The sequence below is a fragment of the Primulina eburnea genome, chromosome 5, assembly GCF_022965805.1.
Source record: "Primulina eburnea isolate SZY01 chromosome 5, ASM2296580v1, whole genome shotgun sequence".
Taxonomy (NCBI): Eukaryota; Viridiplantae; Streptophyta; class Magnoliopsida; order Lamiales; family Gesneriaceae; genus Primulina; species Primulina eburnea.
In genome coordinates this window covers 377,968-398,214 of record NC_133105.1, presented here as the reverse complement: position 1 = coordinate 398,214, position 20,247 = coordinate 377,968, and the positions used below count along the sequence as shown (strand labels likewise).

Genomic DNA, 20,247 nt, shown 5'->3' with positions numbered 1-20,247 from the left:
ATTATGAATTTTAGTAATCTCATAACATATGACTACTCTCTTGGCAGAATTCCGAGAGAGTATAACTAAAAAATTCCAAGCAAATTGATCGTCAAAATCGATCATCGATCAAAACCCTAAATATGATCCAATATCCTCACTCAAAATTCTCAAACACTATAAATTGTTGATTTGATCCGTTGGAGCTCCTTACCCGGCTCACTCATTTCAGCGTGATCACATCAACATCCACATGTGTTCTAGATGGCTTTATATCGTATCGAGCATACTTCTTTGCTCCATCGAGGATGGTGAAGAAGGCAGGCAGCAATGGATGCTGTAAATCATCCAGAAGAACTTTAAAAACAATGAATGCATATTTTTCCTTATGTTTGTACTATATATGATGGCAGAATATTCCTAAATGAAGTGTAGTACTTGTACCTCCAGAGATTATGAGAGCTAGCTTGACCAGTGTAAAATTGTTCGAACTGCAGCCAACTGCATTGTGCATGGATCGGATCAGATGAAATGAAATGAAATGTAAGTTATTTGAAAATCGAGACACTTAATTAGTGTAGGTATAGAAGTGGCTACACATGTAACGCAATGAAGCTGCTTTAATTTGAATCCGGCCAGCTGCAAATCTGTGCAAAACAACATTCATTCACATCCAGAAATCGTCTCGTTAGTAGAGTTTTTGACGAAAACAGAACCAATTTCATTGCGCATATATAAATAAATATGATATTATTTTGGGCCGTTATAATCTTGTCTTCGTCTCTGACTTGATCAATTTACTTCACCATTAACATTCCTGATTTCATTCCTTTCTTTTTTGGGTAGAAAGAATAGAGTTTAACATCACCACATTTGATTTTAAAATTTTTATTAACTATTTAATATATCAATAAAATTTATTAAAATTTGAATTAAATAATAATTGAAGGTGGTAGCCATTTGATATTTTCGTAAACTGAATAAACCCTAGCTTTTTTTTTTTTTTTGGCCAAACTATTTTCAACGAGTTCCTCTTTTTTTTAATCCCTTGATTTTCTTTTTGTGCTATGAGAACAAACTTCAGATTGAAAAATTGGAGTTGGAGATTGAAAACAGTACAGAGTGTAATCGTCGGCGCAGAGTGAAGTTGGGGTTCAGGGAATCTGGTGATGGGAATTAAAGCTTTATTAATGGAGATGGAAGAAGCCTGCTAAAACGGCACCTTTTGGTTCCACTTCCTGCAGGTTTTTTTTTTTTTTTTTTTTTTCTAAAAAAAAAATTCAAATGCCCAGTAGTTGTTTCTGTTTGGGGAATATAGAGAAAGTTTATATCCTGAGGATTAATTGAGCTACGGAAGCTCCTTAATGATGAGATTTGGATTATATTATCGTAATGAATGTGTTGGGTGGCATTTTTTGCCTTAATATATGATGCGAACATTAATCAGAGTTAGGCATAGGGGGGTCCTGAGTTTGATATTTGGTTGGAAATTTGCACCCAGCCATTGTTTTAGGAGTTTTCAGTTGTTGGATGGATACGATAAACTTTATGGAAATCCATTTTCCCGGTATTTATCTATTGTTGGTGCAAAGCCAGAAAACCTACGGTTGAAAGTATCATCTGACTCAATTTTGATGCAAAAGATTGAAGGGGCTTTGAAAGAGCATCAACTAGATGAGGCATGGAAGACATACCAGGATTTCACACGTCTGTATGGTTTCCCCGGCCAGATTCTTGTGTCCAATCTGATAACTGAATTGTCTTATTCAGCTGACTCTAAATGCCTCAGTAGAGCTTTTGATTTAGTTCTTTCTATTTCGACAGTGAAAACAATTTCCCTGCAGCCTGACTTGATGACGAAGCTCATGCTTTCTTTGGCAAGGGCTCAAATTCCTGCTCAAGCCTCTAGCATTTTTAGACTGATGTTAGAGAAAAAAAATCTACCATCACTTGATGTATTGCAAACGGTCTTTCTACATTTAGTGAAGACGGAGATTGGAACTCTTTTAGCGGCAAATATTTTAGATGAAATTTGCGATTGTTTTCAGAAATTAGATTCAAACAAATCAGCTCAAACAGTTTTGACAAAGCCCAGTGTGACCATTTTTAACCTCATTCTTGATGCTTGTATGAGGTTTGGATCACCTTTAAAGGGTCAGCAGATTATTGAGCTGATGCCAAAAATAGGAGTTGTTGCAGATTCTCAAACTGTTGTTATTATTGCCCGGATCCATGAAATGAATGGCATGAGAGACGAGTTAAAGAAATTCAAGAAACATGTTGATGCAGTTCCAATCACTTTGATCCGCCACTATAGGCAGTTTTATGACTGTCTGCTGAGCTTGAATTTTAAATTCAATGACATTGATGCTGCTTCTGCTCTCTTGCTGGACATTTGTGGATGTTGCAAGTCAAATCCGATTCAAAGCGGTGAGAGAGCACGGCATAAGGTATGTACGGTCTCAATTGGATCGGACAATATCAAAAAGGGGTTGAGACTTCAGTTTGTACCCGTTCAAGTAAACATGGATTCTGTTTGTAAAGTAGATGGCAGAGAAGAGTTTATCATGCATAAGAACGGAAAATTTGTTCTCAGCAATAAAGGGTTGGCTATGCTCATCATAGGATATAAGATTGGTGGGAGAATTAATGAGCTCTCGAAGTTCCTAATTCAGATTCAGGATATGTTAGTTTCATCTGAAAAGAACACTTTTTGTTCATATCTGATCCGTTCTTGTATCCATTTGGGATGGCTTGAGACAGCTCATGATATTTTAGAGGACTTGAAATCTGAAAATTATCCTATATGCAAAGATTCGTATACTACCCTTTTGGCAGCTTATTTTGATAAAAATATGTTAAAAGAAGCAGAAGGACTAGTAAGGCATATCAGGAGGATCCGCCCTGATATAAATGTTTCTGATACAATGGTTTTCTCCTCAGATATTTCTATTAAGTCTGAAGAAACCAGGACTTCATATTTGAAAGAGCTCACTTCATTCTGTGAATCAGATTTAGCAGAATCCATTGCCCATAGTATAAGACTTGAGGATCGATCAGTTTTCCCAATGGTGCATGAGTATAATTCCTCTATCTACTTCTTTACAAAGGCCAAAATGATGGGAGATGCCATAATGATGTACCGAAAACTGCAAGATATGAACATCCAGCCCACCACATCAACTTTTTTCTATATGATTTGCGGATATTCTTCGTTGGGAATGTATCGTGAAATCACAATCTTATGGGGTGATATCAAGAAGTACATGTCGAATCAGAATACAATATATAACAAAGATCTGTACGAGTTATTGTTGTTAAATTTTCTTCGGGGTGGCTATTTCGAAAGGGTCATGGAGCTCATTGGATTTATGTCAAAGAATAGCATGTACCTAGATAAGTGGAATTATAAAACAGAGTTCTTGATGTTTCACAGGGATCTTTATCGGAGATTAACAATGTCTGATGCGAAAAATGAGGCTCAACTCCGGAGGGTTGAGTATGTTCAGGCATTTAGAAAATGGGTTGGCATTAGTTGAAGTGCACCGGAAAGTTTGAATCCAAAATCAGCCATTGCTGGCTGTGTTTAACATCTTTCATGTAGTGATGAGCATTTGATGTTAGAGACTTGTGCTTTTTTGCAGCCAATTAATTACCATAATCGTATCATTTTTTGGGTATCATGGGACCGTTGGAAATTTTTATTATATTTGACCATAAAACGTGATATGTATCCGAAAATTCACATCTTGCTTGTTATTAACTATACAAAAATAAACAGTCATTTGTTATTGGCCTAACCTTTTTTTGTATTATGCACTTGATTAAATTTATGGACCAAAGTGACAGGTCGACTCTTTAACCAGTTTAAGTTTCATACCAGTTTGTGCAAAATGTTCAAGCACATTTAACAGAAAAGCATAAACAAGGTTGCCATAACTGACAGGATGTTGGACAAGGCTGTGTCTTTGACTTATCAACCGAGATTCCTGAATCCTAAAGACATAAATCAATTCAAAAGAAAAACACCCTCGGACCAAATTACTGGATAGCGGGAGGAATAGTGAAGACGTGCTCAGGGAACAGACACCACGATTGACATAAAAGTGCTTCGCACATGAATACTTCATGTTTGCACGATTTGGCACCAAGTCTCTATATTTGTGCCACTTCTTGGAGCGTAGAAGACCAATAACTTTAACCATAATCTTGATTTTCTAGCTTAAATGACGAGTCCTTTTATAATTTATATTTCTGTTTGTTTCTTAGGTTGAGTTTTGTTGGTGCGACTGAATTTTTAGTGGCAGATGGGGCAGATGGAGAGCACCAAATTATGCTTACAATTTAATCGACGATTAACACTTAACACCACAAAAGAACAATTTGGGATTACGATGGTGAATCATCAGTTCAATCAATTTAAGGATGCACCGGAGTTACAGATTAATTTTACAAAGATAGCAACACATCAATGTGAGGTTTTTGGCGAAAAGTTGGTTCAACTTCTGTAGACACCTGATGGGTCAGCATTTTGCACAATCCATGGATGCTCAAGCAGCTTGTGCAGAGGCAGACGCTGTGAAGAATCCTTGACGAGCATCTGTTGTGAACACAATCAAACAACTATGAACTTAGGCCAAAGATCCAAACTTTAAATGGAGTATGTGACAGAATACAAGAATAATCTAATGTACCTGACTTATGAGATCTTTGGCAAGTGACGAGACAATAGGCTTTGGGGGGAATTTAAATTCCACCTGGATAATCCTGCACATTAACATAGCCCAAATGTAACATTAAGTAAAGCAAACTATAATGTGCTCTTCAGCAATGTGAGAATCGGAAATCATTTACCTTTTATACGTGTCTGAATGTTTTTTCTCTTCGAAAGGGGGCATCCCATATAAAAATTCGTAGCAAAGGACACCAAGACTCCAAATGTCCACACTTGCATCATGCTCCACGGTCTCCACTGTAGAAAAAATAATGTTAAATATTAACAAACTGGAAATTCATATATTGTCGAAGAAAACAATTTGTTGACACGTTCGCTTAACATTGGGTGTGTCCATCAACTCAATAACTTAAATGTGCAACAAAGCAGTTTGAAAATTTTCCCACCAATCCTCAATAATCATGCGCTGACAACACATTCCTACTAGAAAAAGCGTATACCCATCTCCGGTGGAAGATAATCCAAAGTTCCACACATAGTTTGCCTGCGATTGAATGTGTGCACGGACCAACCAAAATCTGCAATTTTGAGCTCACCCTGACAAAGAACACCAAAGAGAGAGAGAGAGAGAGAATGCAGCAGCACTCTTTCTGAAAAATTAGAGAAGAAAATAAACAAAAACCAAAAATTACCTGTGCTCCAACCAAAAGATTCTCTGGTTTAATGTCTCGATGAATCACATGTTTCCCATGACAGTATATTAGTGCACGAGCTAATGAAGCAACATACTGCTCAATGCGTCCAATAAACATATGAAAACCATTACATCTCGTCAGATCATTAGCTAAAATTTGCACCAAGGAAACTAAAATCATTCCTACCATGGGCATGTTTGAAAATCAAGATAGGTACTCAAAATTCAAGTTGTTTGAAATGAGAAGGCAAAAGAAATTATAATTTCCAAGCAATAACTGAACATATTCTGAGGAAACTACCCCCCTCACTCAACTAAGGTATATACTATATGGCATGGGAAAGAAATAGAAAAAGACTGCAGCACTGATAGAGAGAGGACTCGCCGTAGCAGCACGTCTTTCACTGAAATATTTGCACTTCTGCAGCTCTTTGTAGAGTTCTCCCTTGGCAGCATATTCCAAAATCAAATAAACTCGTTTCTGTGGATGATTGATGACCGTCAAGTCTTGAACAGATTTTATTTCATGTGCAAAAATAAAGAAAAGCTGTCATGCCTGGTCATAAAAGTAACCATAGAGTCGTAATATGTTTGGATGTCGAAGATGGCTCTGTATTTCAACTTCACGGCGAAGCTGGTGCTCAACCTGAGACTGTTTCAGCTGGCTCTTAAATAGCACCTTCAGTGCAACTATGTGATTGCTCTGCTTTCAAGAGGAAAGGGGTTGTTTAGTTCATTTGCACAAGAAATACTCCAAACTTATTCACCAACATTCCCCCTTTTTTTACTTGACAAATACCATTCCCATCAAAATGAAACAAATCAAATGTTTATGCGCGACCATATTTAATGTCTAGTACAGCTCCAAATGAAGAAAAGGTAACATATTTTAACATTAAATGTTCAAGATAACTAATGGAAGTCATCCATGGGTGTTCAATGGAAGAGAAGCTCCCTGATTTGAGTAGACTCACCCTCTTTTCCCTAGCGAGATATACATGCCCAAACTTTCCTCTACCAAGAGGCTTTCCTATGTCGAAATCATTGATAGTCCACCTTTTTTCCTCTGCTGTTGTGCTCTCTGACGAAGCCTACAGCAAAATGGAGAGCATAAACATATACTCAAGCATACCTCAAAGAGCGTGCAGATATAGGAATGCCACTCGTACAACCAAATTCTCATATAGGTGACAGGTATATGATCATAATAGGAAACAAATTTATAACGTAGACTCTAGAGACTCCTCAGCCTAGAGGAACTCTCCTTAGTTCCAGTACAGAAAATCTAATATGAAAGAAATTAATCACCACAATTGCACTTAACGTCAAACAAAAGTTATACAGAATTCAAACTTACAACAAAGAATTTCCTAATGAAATTTAAGCTATAATCCTCAAACGCCGTGATTTATCTCACATAGATCTACCCAGCATAGATAATCAGTTTTCACATATGGTACACAAATACTTTATGATAAATCTTCATGTCAGATCCCCAGCCAAATCTCTTTTTCTCATAAAAATCACGTGGCATCATGGAATTGCGAATTCACAATCTTAAAAAAAGATGAACTGGAGCCAGAAAGAAGAGCTCATAACCAACTAAAAACGGCTAATCCTCACCCTCTATTATTTCCTGTCAAATTAATCCTTATTCCACAAAAATGTCAATGAAAAAGACGGAGACGTCCTACATCCCTAGCCAAAATTTTCTCAAACATAAAAGGGCAAAAAGTAGAAAGAATCCCAAATTTATCACAAAATTTGAAGAGAAGGGAAAAGAAAAGGCAAATTCCTGAAAAGGAATGTCATTGGCTCTATTACCTTGTGTTCTTGTTGAGACTCGGCAATCGCCATTTCCGAAACCACGCGAACTCACACGCTCAGAATGTGAGAGAGAGAGAGCCGGAGAGAATTCGGGGAAGGCGAACGGTGTTGCAGTGCTGATTTTGATTTGAAATTTAAGGGATTGAAAGAAGTTTTTTTTTTTTTTTTTTTTTTTTTAAAATTTATGCAACGGTCATATTCCCCACGTGGTTGGTTTTGCTTTTCAAATTTTTCCATCTTTGTCCGTAGCTTCTTAACGAATATCTTATTTATTACGCCATATTCATTAAAAAATTAAATATTTTCTTTATATTAAATTAAAAACAAATATATATTATATACACAAGCTATTGCCTATTTCTTTTGAGAGATACAGCAGTCGACTTTATTTCTAAACAAACGTAAATTTTTCTATTTTTTTTTAAAAATTCTTTGGTTTTACGATGATATTATTCACACCATCATTTTATTTCATTTAAACTATAACCGTAACATATACAAGATATCTATCTATTCATAATAAAATCAAATTAATTTTTTTAAAGAACTTCAAAAGGTTTCATAACCAACAATTAATATTTTATCTAAAAATTCTTTTTTTATATATCTTTTTTAAAAGATAAATCTTTTTCGAAGTCAAACAATCATTCAATTTTGATTGATTGATCGAGCAATTTTCTTCCTCAGAAAATGAGAAAAACAAGATGCATAAATACTAAAGCTGGGCATGATATAATCAATTTCATAATACGACGTGTATGGTATGATATGGTATGGTCTCAAATTGATATACATATTACGATATTCTATGAGTTTTTTTTTAATAATGTTGTCATAATCAATCTCTTATTTAATTTCACTTTTCATTAACTTAAATTTTTTTTATTAAAATAATGACGAGTAAAATTATTTATTTTCATTATCTTGATTATTTTTAAGTCTAACGAATTAAAGGTGGTATTAATTATATTTATTTTTCTTTTGTTTAATAAAAAGATTATCAATTAAAATTTATTGATTATTAAAGTACAATGCGGGCATCGATAAGGGGAGAGGGGGTAGGGGTAACGCAGTCTTGCTGAAAGTGAGAGAGAGGGATGAATAGAGAAAACTGGAATTCAAGCACACCACTTTAACTTCTCAAGGCCCCGCCTAAAATCTCAATACCCCGAATGATGGTAAGCGTTAACTTTAGTGTAGGAGAAGCCTTAATTTCAACCGATTTATTGAGAATAGTTTGCCGCCGTTCTTAATTTTTGTTGGTTGCAGTTTTCAATCGCAGCTATCAATGATACAGACTCCAGAAACCTGTGGCAACCATTAGCTCCGACAAAAGAAGCGCAGGCAAGAATTTTGTGCTCGTGATCCCAATTTTCGTTCATGCTTGCAATTATGTAGTTTTGTTTGACTTGGTTTAGTGTTTTCATGTTTGGAAAGCTGATGGGATTTCATTATCAAGTAGTTTGTCGTGGCAGCTATTCGGGCCAAAAATTTTGTGGCGTCGATGTTTTGGGTTAACTTAACTGTTTGACAAGTACCCAGTTCCCCATTATGTATGCATTTCGTCACCCCTATTGTAATTTTCTGTTATATTACCGTCTGAGACATACTAAATTTCAACTATGGATGGAACTGGTTTTAAGTTATCCTTTGCTTGGCTGATACCACCTCTCGCATTGTTGCTAAGGATATTGAAAAGAAGCGTTCTACCTTGGATTTAATTTCATTGTAGCATAAAGTAATCACGAAGCTTGGTTTGTTCATTTGAGGAATTTATCTTAACAGTTCTTTCCTGAGCCAAGCCAGAGTCGATCTCAAGCAGCTTGATAATATTTTCTCTGTTATTTTTATGTTGCTAGCTTATCCAGCACTTATCAACCGAGAACAAATGATTTTCAATGTTTTTGTAAAATGAGATACCTGAGCTCAAACAAGGATTTTAGCAATCCATCAAGAGGTTGAATCTTGAGTGACTGGGATCATTTTTCTGCAGTATCTGCTCCGAAGTATTCTAGCTATTTTGTCTTATCCAGTAGGTTTTGGTGGTAAACTTCCCTCTTTTCTATAATTGAACTTTGTTTTCCAGGAGTTTCGTTTATCACAATTATATCACGATGGACTGTTGAGATTACAAGCTAAAGATTATGAAAAGGCCCGGGAACTTTTGGAGTCGGTCCTACAAGATCCATTGACATCAAATGCTCAGGTTGTGCAAGCTCTAATCTTCAGCTTTTTTTTTCTTTTGATATCTTTTCTTCTTTCATGTCTATTTCTTCTTTTGATTTTTTTCGCTTTACGTTATTCTGTATATATATTTTTTGTTTATTTCAGGTGGAAAATAGTGCTAGTGGTGGTCATCTGTCACAGCTCAGGTAATAAACATTCACAAATAAATATATATATATATGTATATATATATATGTATGGTTATGTTCGGTACATCTATATGGAGGCGTTCATTTCTTGGTTTGTTTGCTAGGCAGGAATGCCTATGTTTTGTTTTCGTCTATCCTGTAAGATGGACAAATTGCTTGATCCCACTATCATTTTTATACCAAGTTTGTCCATAGTTGAAATGGTGATGGCTCTATCCCTTTGGCTACCTTGGCTTTACGCAGTCATAGCATATTCAACAAAGAATCCTTCAATTTATTTTATAATGCTTTTATCTACATGCAAATTAACTATAACCATGTTGAAATGGTCTTGGTAGTTGAATGTTACTGCTTTCTTACTATACTTTATGATCTCTCTGTTATTTAAACATCTAGTGATCAATTAAGCTATAATTGAGCATATCACAATTTGGTATCGGTTGAGGGTTTTTTTAGTATATCAATGACGATTTATTTTTGTTTGATTGCAAGTTACCAGAACTTGGCTTCCGAAAATTTGCAATAGAATAGTTATGATCCGTTTGAAGCGATTTGTAAACATTTTTATGACTCAACTTCTTGGTTGTCTGCAGATTTTTGGCACTTAAAAACCTTGGCATGGTCTTTGTTCAACAGGGCCCTACCTATTATGAGAGTGCTTTGCGGTGCTATCTGCAAGCTGTCGATATTGATGGCAAGGATTCTGTTCTTTGGAACCAGTTAGGTACTCTGTCATGCTCGATGGGGTCTTTAAGCATCTCTCGGTGGGCTTTTGAACAAGGACTTGTTTGCAGCCCTAATAACTGTAAGCTTATTTTTGTCTTACTCCACCTTTCACTTTTCACATTTTCATTTAAACGCTACTTTATGCCAACCATATTCCCTTTTATCTTGTACTAGATATTTTCGTAATTTTTAATTTATCTAACAGCCACATTTCTCCCCAGGATATATTGTTGACATAAGCCATGTCTCTACCAGTTAATGTACGGTTTATTGACTAACTGCAGGGAATTGCATGGAGAAACTCTTGGAAGTTCTTATTTCCATTGGTGATGAAGTGGCCTGTCTTTCTGTTTCAAAACTAATATTAGAACATTGGCCATCTCATTCTCGTGCTTTGCATGTTAAAAAAACCATCGAGGAGTCTGAACCAATACCATTTACCCCGAGAGGTGTCGATAAATTACAACCGAAACATGCACGACTGAAATTTCCAGAGAAGAGAAAAGCATCAGATGGGGAATTGGACAATACCACGGCGTCTAAAAAGCTGAAGCAAAAAATTGAAGTTCAACTCTCAGAAGCCTCCTGGATAGCACTTGCTTGTGAGCTACTGGAGATCCTACTACCGTTGTCGATACCCAGCTCTGAACCAACAATTGAGAGGCAGAAATCTGGGGATGTTAGAGTGAGCATACAGTTGTCTTCCTCATCGGCAAAAGTGGCAAGTTTTATTGAGATGAAAGGATTCGCGTGCAAGCCAGGTGGTACAGGCATGCCTGTTGTTGATCATAGCTCTATTAATGATAAGGAAGGAACTGTACTCGAAGAACAACCTCAAGAGAGAAGAAGCAGTCGCCTTGAAAGACTTAGAACTCGTAAACCAGGGAAAGAAGAATTAGAATTTTCCACACATAAGGATCTTGCTAAAGTTGTGAAGCAATATCTAGTACCTTATTTAGTCAGCAGAGTTAGTACTATAAACTGCGAGCAGAATTCTAAGGTTTCTTTGGATTGTTCTGAAGAAGCTTCCAATTTGTTAGATTCAGAATCTGCTGATGTCATTGCATTTGTTCAGAGTACGTACAATAACTGTGGTGCTTACCACGTGAGTCACTTGCTTTTAGAGAAAATTGCAAATAGAGGCATTTTGTATCAGGATACTATTGTAAAAATATTGGACTTGGAGAAGTTGACAAGACTCTGGGGACAGGAAAGAACTCCCGAGTGTAGTCTTTTCCTTTCTGAGCTTTATTATGACATTGGGCTACTGTCTTCTGAAACATCAAAAAGGAGCAGTTTGATGTCCGAGGCATCCTACCATCTTTGCAAAATTATAGAATCTGTAGCCATGGAATTTCCTTTCCATATTACTGGAATGTATGAGAAAGAAAATTGCAACATGACAGATGTTTCTGAAAAAAACCATAATACTGTGATGGACAACAATTCTTTGTCAAATTATAACCATTGCTTCTGGATACGTTTTTTCTGGTTAAGTGCACACTTGTCTCAGTTGGAAGGTGACGAGGTAAAAGCTCAAAGGGAATTATCTGTTGTATCGTCCCTTTTCATGGACAAGGATAAAATGAACTGCCCTCCTGTTTCTATTTGCTTGCCGCACTGCAAAGCCAATAAAAAGCTGTCTATTGATAGGGTTCTTCATGAAATCAATTTGATTGAGGTTAATTACTTGCTAAAGAAGTCTGTAAGTGATATGCTTGAGAAAAACATGCATGCAGAATGTGTTGATCTTCTTGCCCCTCTTCTATTATCAGTTAATGATGTTCATTTTGATGTGTTATGCGCCTCGGGTCATGAAGGTAGTGGGTTTATTTCAATCGAGCTATCTGCATTAGATGTTTTAATCAAATCGTGTGAATTAGTAGAACAGATGTACGTTGATGTTTTTTTGGGTTGTCATAGAAGGAAACTCCAAATACTTTTAGCTAGAGCTGGTCTGGAAGGCAGTTCTACTGATAACCATGCATTTTCTTTTTCTGAAAGTCAATCAAATGAAAGCTTATGGCAGCAGTGGAACCATTCAGTTGCTGAAGAGGTGAAGGCTATATCTCAATCTGCATCAAAAATCAAGAACACCGTCAATCCCATTGACTTTATTGTAAGTCATTGTTCCTCAAATTTGTTATTGTATTTAGGTTTTTGTTGAGTACTACGGAAACCCTTGAATAGGGTTTGGCAATGGATTTAACAACAAACAGCAACAAGATAATCATGATTCGTGAGTTAGGATGGTACTTTTCTATCTGAAAGCACGAACTTATTGATTCTTAGCTAATATGACAATCAACTTGTTTGATCTCCCTTTTTGGTTCAATCTTGTTTGTATTTCTGATTTTTTATTATCTTGTCTATGGTTGAACATTAGAGGTTCCTTATGATCTTTCAGGGTGCTTTAGTTATTTTGTTCCAAGCAGCCCTTATCATCTTGTAATCCCTTGGATTCTTCCAGTTTACTGTGGGTTGTTTAGAAATATGGGGGAATGACATGCTTATCAATAACAGATCATTTTTTTTTCTTAGCCCCTCTTTTTAGAGGCATTTGCTTGAACATTTGTAGGTTTTATATGCATGACATCTATATTATTGCCTTATTCACATGTTTTATGTTTATATCACTTTAGAAGTTTTTGTTTGGGCTTAGATCATTCTTATTTATTTACTGATCACATGAGCTAATTTCGTCATGTTCTTTGTCTATGAATTTTCGATAAGTATTTATATTACATAACATGTCCCATTGTTTAGAGCAATAATTTGAAAATGCTTGAGAAAATGCTTGAGATTGTTCAGTTCTGGATAGAAAGAGGCAATCATAGATCACTTTTTATACCCAACTTAGAGAAATTTTACTGGATTGACATGCTATATCTATATTTCCTGACTTGTTTGTCAATGTCTTGCAGAATAAAGTTCCCATGGAAATTATTGGTGATATCCAGTGTTTATTGCTAACTCTCATGTGCAATATTGCTAATTTATACTTCTCTAAGAAGTCCTCTGGGATAGGTGTCCCAGATTCAATTGAGCTCACTGAACGATGCTACTTTGTGGATGCTGCTATTGCCTTTTGTAAACTTCAGCACTTGAACTTTAATGCTTCAATCAAGTCTCAAGTGAGCATGTGCCTAGCTTCTACCTGTGATTGCTTTGTTTAATTGGTCCATCATTGCTCATCTGTTTTCCCTCTCCAGTTTACATTCTAATCTTCTTTCATTTTTTGGTATCAGACTGAGTTGGTCGTGGCGATTCATGATATACTTGCGGAGTTTGGTATCTGCTGTGCTCGAGGGACTGATGAAGCTGAAGAAGGAACGTTCTTGAAACTTGCAATTAAGCATCTATTAACCTTAGATATGAAGCTTAAATCTAATATTCACTCTCCTAATAAAGGGCAAGAAACAAAGTTCGATCTGCACACTTCCAGCAAAGATCAGTTTACAGAGTCAGAGAAGCTATCCCATGATAGTCCTATCCCAGGATCTCCAAATGTATCACAACAATCCCATGTTCTTGATAATGAACTGGACAAAAAGGACAGGGATGCAGCTAACACTTTAGAAAACGTATCTGTTGAGAGGTTAAGTTCAGAAAGCATTCCATCTTCCTTAGATAAAGAGAATCCAGGTAAAAGCAACACTAATGTTGGTTATGGGTCTGATGGCACACACAGTGAGCGAGAAATAGAGAACAACCATATTATTGAGTGCAGTGATGAACTAGCTGAGGATGAAAGAGAGGAACTTGAGCTTGGCATTGATAATGCTTTGGATCAATGCTTTTACTGTTTGTATGGTTTGAATCTGAGATCAGATTCATCTTGTGAAGAGGATTTGGTAACCCATAAAAACACAAGCCAGGGAGATTATCAGACCAAGGAACAATGTGCTGATGTTTTCCAATATATACTTCCATATGCAAAAGCTTCATCTGTGAGTTTTTCGACTCGTCTGTTTCTTGCTTTCTGTTTTTCTGCTTTCAAGACCTCCCTCCATCAATATGGCTTAGTATCCTTTTTGTTGTGCTATGATTAAAATATATGGGATAATGCTTCTAGAACTGAGCCACTGAATTTACTTTGGTGTACTAAGATGTGTTTGACTTTCAGAGGACTGGGCTGGTTAAACTTCGAAGGGTTCTTAGAGCCATACGCAAACATTTTTCCCAACCACCCGATGATGTTTTAGCTGCAAATGCAATTGATAAGTTCTTAGACGATCCTGAATTATGTGAAGATAAGCTGTTAGAGGAGGCTGAATCAAACGGCTTTCTAGATTCCTCTATGAAAGTTATGTTTTCAGAGAATTCATTTGGTAAACTACAGAACACATCATCAGTAGAAAGGTATTAATATATACTGAGGTTGTTGATTCGGTTAAATTTTTTATACATGACTATCACTTGGAGCTAACTTCACTATATGATAAACGTTTTCTTTTCAGTTCTGACCCTTACGTGGAAGTTTATTGCAACTTGTATTATCTTCTCGCACAGTCCGAGGAAATGAGCGCGACTGATAAATGGGCTGGTTTTGTTCTAACTAATGAAGGAGAAGAATTTGTAGAGCAGAATGCAAATCTATTCAAATATGATTTACTGTATAATCCCATGCGTTTTGAAAGTTGGCAGAAGCTTGCCAATTTATATGATGAGGTAAAGTTTATGACATTCTTTTTTCCTCAGACAACATAAAATGCAAAAGGAGGGAGTTTAAGTGATCCAATCTTGATACTGCCTAATGTTTATGGTACTTTATCATGCAGGAGGTGGACTTGCTGCTTAATGATGGCAGTAAGCAAATAAATGTTCTGGGTTGGAGGAGAAATTCTAATTTACCTCAGAGAGTTGAGGCAAGTCGAAGAAGGAGCAGAAGGTGTTTATTGATGACTTTGGCTTTGGCAAAGACAACAAGTCAACAGGTTTCATTCCCTTTTTAACACTGGTTATTTTTATATTGTGATGATAAGAACTCCATGCACCTCGTGCTGGCTGGCTATTTTTCTGCTAGAATATTCTCTGCATCGATGTTGTGGTGTTGGATTATGGATTGTGTTGATTTTTGAGCTGATGCCTATAATTTCAATGTTGTGCAACTCTTATTCATTGTTTGCTACTGTTTTGTTGGTATCAGGGGGAGATACACGAGTTATTGGCACTAGTATACTATGATGGACTTCAGAATGTTGTACCATTCTATGATCAAAGATCGATTATACCGCTAAAAGGTGCGGAATGGAAGATATTTTGCGAGAATGCTCTGGGTCAATTCAAGAAAGCCTTGAAACACAAGTAACTTTCTCCTCTTGAATCCTGATATCTCAAATGCTTTCTTTCCATAATCTGGTTATGCTACTTATCTATTAAAAAAATTTCAGGGAAGATTGGTCTCATCCATTTTATGTGGGGAAACTCTGTGAGAAACTTGGGTACTCTCATGATATCGTGTTCTCTTATTACACCAAGGCTATTGCCTTAAATCCATCAGCTGTAGATCCATTCTATAGGATGCACGCATCACGGCTGAAGTTGCTCTGCAAATGTGGGAAGCAAGATGAAGAGGCCTTAAAGGTTCTAATCTAGTACACTTGATGTGATTCTTTTTCTGAGGACTGTATATGCCTTTACTTCTCCTATTTATTTGTTTTTTTATTGCTATGGAAATCAGTGCACAAATTCTTTTGTATGGGTGAAAGTGAGGTTACATTTGCATAAAGAATCCATAGAAATGATTTTCTTGTGAGCTCTTTGTTGAATTTTTGTGATCTTTGATTGATCAATGTCTACATGACATCTACTTGATTACTGCTAAAACATTGTGGTTTTGATCAGTATTCTATGTGTTGCAGGTAGTTGCGGCGCATTCCTTTGTTCAGTCAACCAAGGAATCTGTGATGAGTATTTTCAGTGGACTTGGTTGTGAAAATTCCAAGTCATCAATGTATGTGGAGGATGGAATTTCTTGCACCAATTCCAAGCTTGTTGGACTCCATCAATTTGAGAAGATATGGAATCTGCTTTATAGCGATTGCCTTTCTGCCCTAGAAACTTGCGTGGAAGGAGACCTCAAACATTTCCACAAAGCCAGATATATGATTTCTCAAGGGTTGTACCAGAGAGGTGGACCTGGGGATCTAGAGAAAGCAAAGGAGGAGCTTTCTTTCTGCTTCAAGTCATCTCGCTCTTCATTTACAATAAACATGTGGGAGATTGACAGTATGGTAAAGAAAGGAAGGTACATAAATCATATGCACATCAGCTATAATATCAATATCGAAGCTTATTCTGTTGCATCTCTGAATAGGTCTTAAGCTTCCAAGGTCCCAAAGGAGTATTAGAAAACTGAGAATTTAACAGAAGGGCTTAGAAAGTTTCAAGGGTTGGGACATACTGATAAAATTGAAATTTAGTTGGCATTTTGCGTCATCTTTTTCAATCTTATCATATGTTTTTCGTCAATTAGGAGGTTGTTAATTCGTTATTTTTAATCTTTGCAAATTCGCTCCAATTGTACTACTTGGCATATGTGATGTGATGAGCCTTCATTGCATCAATACGGAAAGTTCAAGCCCAAAGGATTATTCTGCTAATATTTTGTAGGATTTGTTGTTATCTTATCCTTTATTTAAGTTTTAAATAAATAAGATCATTACATAGTTAGATTCTTTATTTGAATCATCCTACTCTGTTAGGAGATCGCGTGGTTCTCTCAAAACGAGCCTCGAAACTCTATCCAAAATATATTGATCATCCCATAACATGATCCAAACCTGGGACCATAACAATGTCTTTTGTACTTTTAATATCATCTCTTTGTAATACAGGCGCAAGACTCAAGGTCCTTGTGGGAACAGGAGAATTCTTGAAGTTCACTTAGCAGAGAGTTCTCGAAAATTCATAACTTGCATAAGGAAGTACACACTGTTTTATTTGAAGTTGCTGGAGGAAACTGGAGATATCTCTACCCTTGATCGAGCTTATATCTTTCTTCGGGCTGATAAAAGGGTATTGTGTCTTAATGCCTCTGGCTTATGATAATATTCTTGCAATGATTCTAACTAAAGCAAAGTGGTCCACCATACTGAAACAGAGTAACTAATGACTGTTTTAGAAGAATTTATGTGCATAATTGCCAAAATAACTTTTTATATACTCGTTAAAAAAATCTGTTTCAAATGATCTGTGGAGCCTTCTATTTTCCAATTTCATTCCTCAGTTTTAGATACATGAGTGCACATCATCTGTGGCCATGTGATGTCTTTGGGCAAGCAAGTTCAAAACATCTGGTGGCAGCATGGAAAAGTAACTTATGTGTTTCGACAAATGTTGCCGTGAGCGATAATGTTACAGAATGAGTTCCAGTGTGGAATATTTTCGTAGAGGCAGAAGAACGGGTGAATTTTGGATGAAAAGAAATGAGATAAAACTTGGAAATTCATTTTCGTTGCATTGCCTCTCTCTATAGGTTCTCCTCCGGTGAATGTGCTACGTGTTCATGACTATTCTACTTTGTTTCCTCTTTTCTGTAGAATGCCATGAAAGTACTTTGGCATGGAAACACTTTGAGATGTTTCCACTAATTAGGGTATCTATAGGGAAATCCAGATTGATGTCCACTTTGCAGTACAAAAATGTTTTTTAAATTAAGAGTTTATAAATCTGACCATAAATAGGTGAGAATGATTTTACGATAAATATTTATACTGGAAACTGTTATGTCTTACTCAGTGGTTAATGCAGTTCTCCTTGTGCCTAGAAGATCTGGTTCCTGTGGCTCTTTTGAGGTACATCAAGTCCTTGACCATGTGTATATCTCAAGTTGGTCCTTGCTTTGATGCTACTATCGAATCCATCGAGCATTTGTTGGAGAGATTATTCAATTTGTTCTTGGAGCGGGTCAATTTATGGCATGATATTTTATGCTTGCCTGAGCTAAAGGGCTCGGAGTTGACAGAAAGCAGCCTGTACGGGTAAGTGTACCAGAGAGAATTAGTATTCCAATAAAAGTGATAAATGCATCAGCCTTTGTTTTTTTAATCTTCTTGTTATTGTTTGCAATCACTCATTAAGGGTTTCTATGTTTCCAGTTGAAAATTTTAATGAACAAAAAAATGTCTATTTTCAAGTTGAAATGTATAGTTAAGTTGGGTTGCTTGATCTTGCATGGCATTTGTCTTACCATTACATTTTCTTTCTTGCAGATATCTCTATGACTTCATACAGCTATTGGAGAGAAACGTAAAGGTAGAAACACTTGAAGGCATAAATGAGAAGATCCGAAAGCGACTGAAGAATCCTAAGTTGTCCAACAGTATTTGTGCTAAAGTATATAGGCATGTTTCTGCTGCCTGGTGTAGATCCCTTGTCATTAGCATGGCTGTTATTACACCCTTGCTTTCAAGGCTCTCAACTGAGATTTGTGATATGAATTTATTGGGTGGTGGACTGGAGAGCGACCCACTGCTTTGTGTTGATCTGCAATCAGAAGAATTGTGGAGTACAGCTTTTGAGGATTCAAATCATCTCAAGAATCTTGAAACCAAATGGAACCCTTCATTGTCGAAGATCAAAAATGTTATAATCAAGAGAGTTTCAGATGAAGATTTTGAAACGGCAACCGCACTTCTCAGATCTTCTTACAACTTTTATAAGGATACCTCTTGCGCATTGCTTCCATCTGGTATAAACCTTTATATGGTACCTGCTCAGCTGGCGACAGAAACATATATCCAACCAGGCATTGATGGGGTTGACATACTTGACATGAATACTTCAAGGAAACTTCTGTTATGGGCTTACTCGCTTTTGCATGGCCATTGCCCAAACATCTCACATGTTATCAAGTACTGTGAAGAGACCACAAAGGTACGACTTGTTAATATACACGGATAAACCAATCATGTAATTGGTGCAAAAGGAAATAAATACTCGGCCACGAAACGAAAAATATAAGCATACAGTGAGAAGCTTTCTGCTAAATTTTAGACTTAGAACATAGGTTTGAGTCAGATTCATGCCATTTGATGTAATCCATCAAATGGAAAATGCGAGTGTTTCGGATTTTATGTTTGGTGAAGGTTGCCACCAAGTCATTTCCAACTTAATTTTGCCTCTTAGAAATCAGTTTCTTGTTGCAATAGCACAAATATTAACTCCGTAATTTTGGTTTGCACTGGGTAATGGATTTTATATTCTGTTTGTGCATTTAAGTCGAGGATCAAGAAAGGAACTGGGGGTTCATCCACTCCTCCGAGTGCCCACGTGTGTAACGCCACTCAATCAGGTCCTTCCCAAAACTTTCTTGTGGTTTTGCAAATAGATAGCATTGCCATAATCATGCACATTCCTTTCCTTAAATTTGATCCGAAAATCTGCAATGCAGGTGGCATGAAAGACGGGGTTGGTAAAAGCAGTGAACCAGAAGTCCGTCCCCTACCCCCTTTTAGTCCTATTGCTCTATTACCTGAAACTCAGAACATCAATAAACTGGAATGCTCCACTTTGTTAGAGTCCGAATTTACACAAAAGGGTACGTCGACTTTGCCCAAGAATGCAAAGATTAATAACTTGGACAAAGATTTTTTTACTGAAAATGAAGGCAAATGCGTTACAGCTGATTCTCAGCCAGAAGCTGGCAGTTCTTGCAACGAACCACCCCCTGCATCTTCATCACTTTGTGGGGAATCACCGAATGGTGAGAATTGTGGGCCATCCGATGAGAAAGAACCGATACCATCAGCAACACATTCACTTCAGTGCAACGACTCTGAGTTGAAATAAGCAGTTTGGATTTTCAAAATGAGGTTGCGAAATTGAAGGAAGTTTAATTCGCCTGATCCTTTCAAGAGTTTATATCCGATTTCGGCGTATTTTACAGTGTTCTTGGGAGGAATTGTATACCTGTATATGCACACAACTCAATATGTTCCTTGTGGATTAGTAAGATAAATTATTCA

General features: G+C 36.7%; 3 protein-coding genes across 6 annotated transcripts; 2 read left to right on the top strand and 1 right to left on the bottom strand.

Moving 5' to 3' along the window:
• Positions 1-1,220: 1,220 nt before the first annotated feature.
• On the top strand, positions 1,221-3,640 carry LOC140831962 (pentatricopeptide repeat-containing protein At4g17616). The gene has a single exon (XM_073195698.1). The coding sequence runs from the start codon at positions 1,407-1,409 to the stop codon at positions 3,516-3,518; it is 2,112 nt and encodes a 703-aa protein (XP_073051799.1). The 5' UTR covers positions 1,221-1,406; the 3' UTR covers positions 3,519-3,640.
• A 258-nt stretch (positions 3,641-3,898) lies between these two features.
• Positions 3,899-7,308, bottom strand: LOC140831963 (serine/threonine-protein kinase Aurora-2). Of its 2 annotated transcripts, XR_012117979.1 has the most exons (10): positions 7,173-7,308; positions 6,323-6,439; positions 5,905-6,051; positions 5,734-5,829; positions 5,347-5,442; positions 5,155-5,251; positions 4,834-4,951; positions 4,674-4,746; positions 4,347-4,579; positions 3,899-4,134 (listed from the first exon to the last, which is right to left on the bottom strand). XR_012117979.1 is itself a non-coding variant. In XM_073195699.1 (9 exons), the coding sequence occupies exons 1-9, from the start codon at positions 7,203-7,205 to the stop codon at positions 4,478-4,480; spliced, it is 879 nt and encodes a 292-aa protein (XP_073051800.1). In that variant the 5' UTR covers positions 7,206-7,308; the 3' UTR covers positions 4,342-4,477. The 2 variants fall into 2 exon arrangements, 1 of the variants encoding a protein (XP_073051800.1); XM_073195699.1 differs by lacking the exon at positions 3,899-4,134 and having other exon boundaries at positions 4,342-4,579.
• Positions 7,309-8,214: 906 nt separating this feature from the next.
• Positions 8,215-20,221, top strand: LOC140831961 (calcineurin-binding protein 1). 3 transcript variants are annotated; one of them, XM_073195697.1, is made up of 20 exons: positions 8,215-8,353; positions 8,445-8,519; positions 9,262-9,381; positions 9,507-9,547; positions 10,144-10,355; positions 10,561-12,395; positions 13,201-13,410; positions 13,525-14,226; positions 14,403-14,638; positions 14,737-14,947; positions 15,058-15,213; positions 15,426-15,583; positions 15,670-15,862; positions 16,141-16,526; positions 17,116-17,296; positions 18,020-18,261; positions 18,493-19,156; positions 19,502-19,574; positions 19,674-19,820; positions 19,905-20,221. In XM_073195697.1, the coding sequence occupies exons 1-20, from the start codon at positions 8,348-8,350 to the stop codon at positions 20,069-20,071; spliced, it is 6,015 nt and encodes a 2,004-aa protein (XP_073051798.1). In that variant the 5' UTR covers positions 8,215-8,347; the 3' UTR covers positions 20,072-20,221. The 3 variants fall into 3 exon arrangements, with proteins under 3 accessions (XP_073051798.1, XP_073051797.1, XP_073051795.1); XM_073195696.1 differs by having other exon boundaries at positions 18,032-18,261; positions 19,674-20,221; XM_073195694.1 differs by having other exon boundaries at positions 19,674-20,221.
• Positions 20,222-20,247: the final 26 nt, after the last annotated feature.

Excerpts from the sequence above, each read along its gene's own strand:
- LOC140831961 (XM_073195694.1), top strand. Across the intron at positions 15,584-15,669 it reads AAGAAAGCCTTGAAACACAA|GGAAGATTGGTCTCATCCAT; the intron begins GTAACTTTCTCC and ends AAAAAATTTCAG. Across the intron at positions 19,575-19,673 it reads GTGTAACGCCACTCAATCAG|GTGGCATGAAAGACGGGGTT; the intron begins GTCCTTCCCAAA and ends TCTGCAATGCAG.
- LOC140831962 (XM_073195698.1), top strand. The coding sequence starts at position 1,407 with ATGATGCGAACATTAATCAGAGTTAGGCATAGGGGGGTCCTGAGTTTG.
- LOC140831963 (XM_073195699.1), bottom strand. The coding sequence starts at position 7,205 with ATGGCGATTGCCGAGTCTCAACAAGAACACAAG. Across the intron at positions 4,952-5,154 it reads TTATCTTCCACCGGAGATGG|TGGAGACCGTGGAGCATGAT; the intron begins GTATACGCTTTT and ends TTTTTTCTACAG. Across the intron at positions 4,580-4,673 it reads CCAAAGATCTCATAAGTCAG|ATGCTCGTCAAGGATTCTTC; the intron begins GTACATTAGATT and ends TGTTCACAACAG.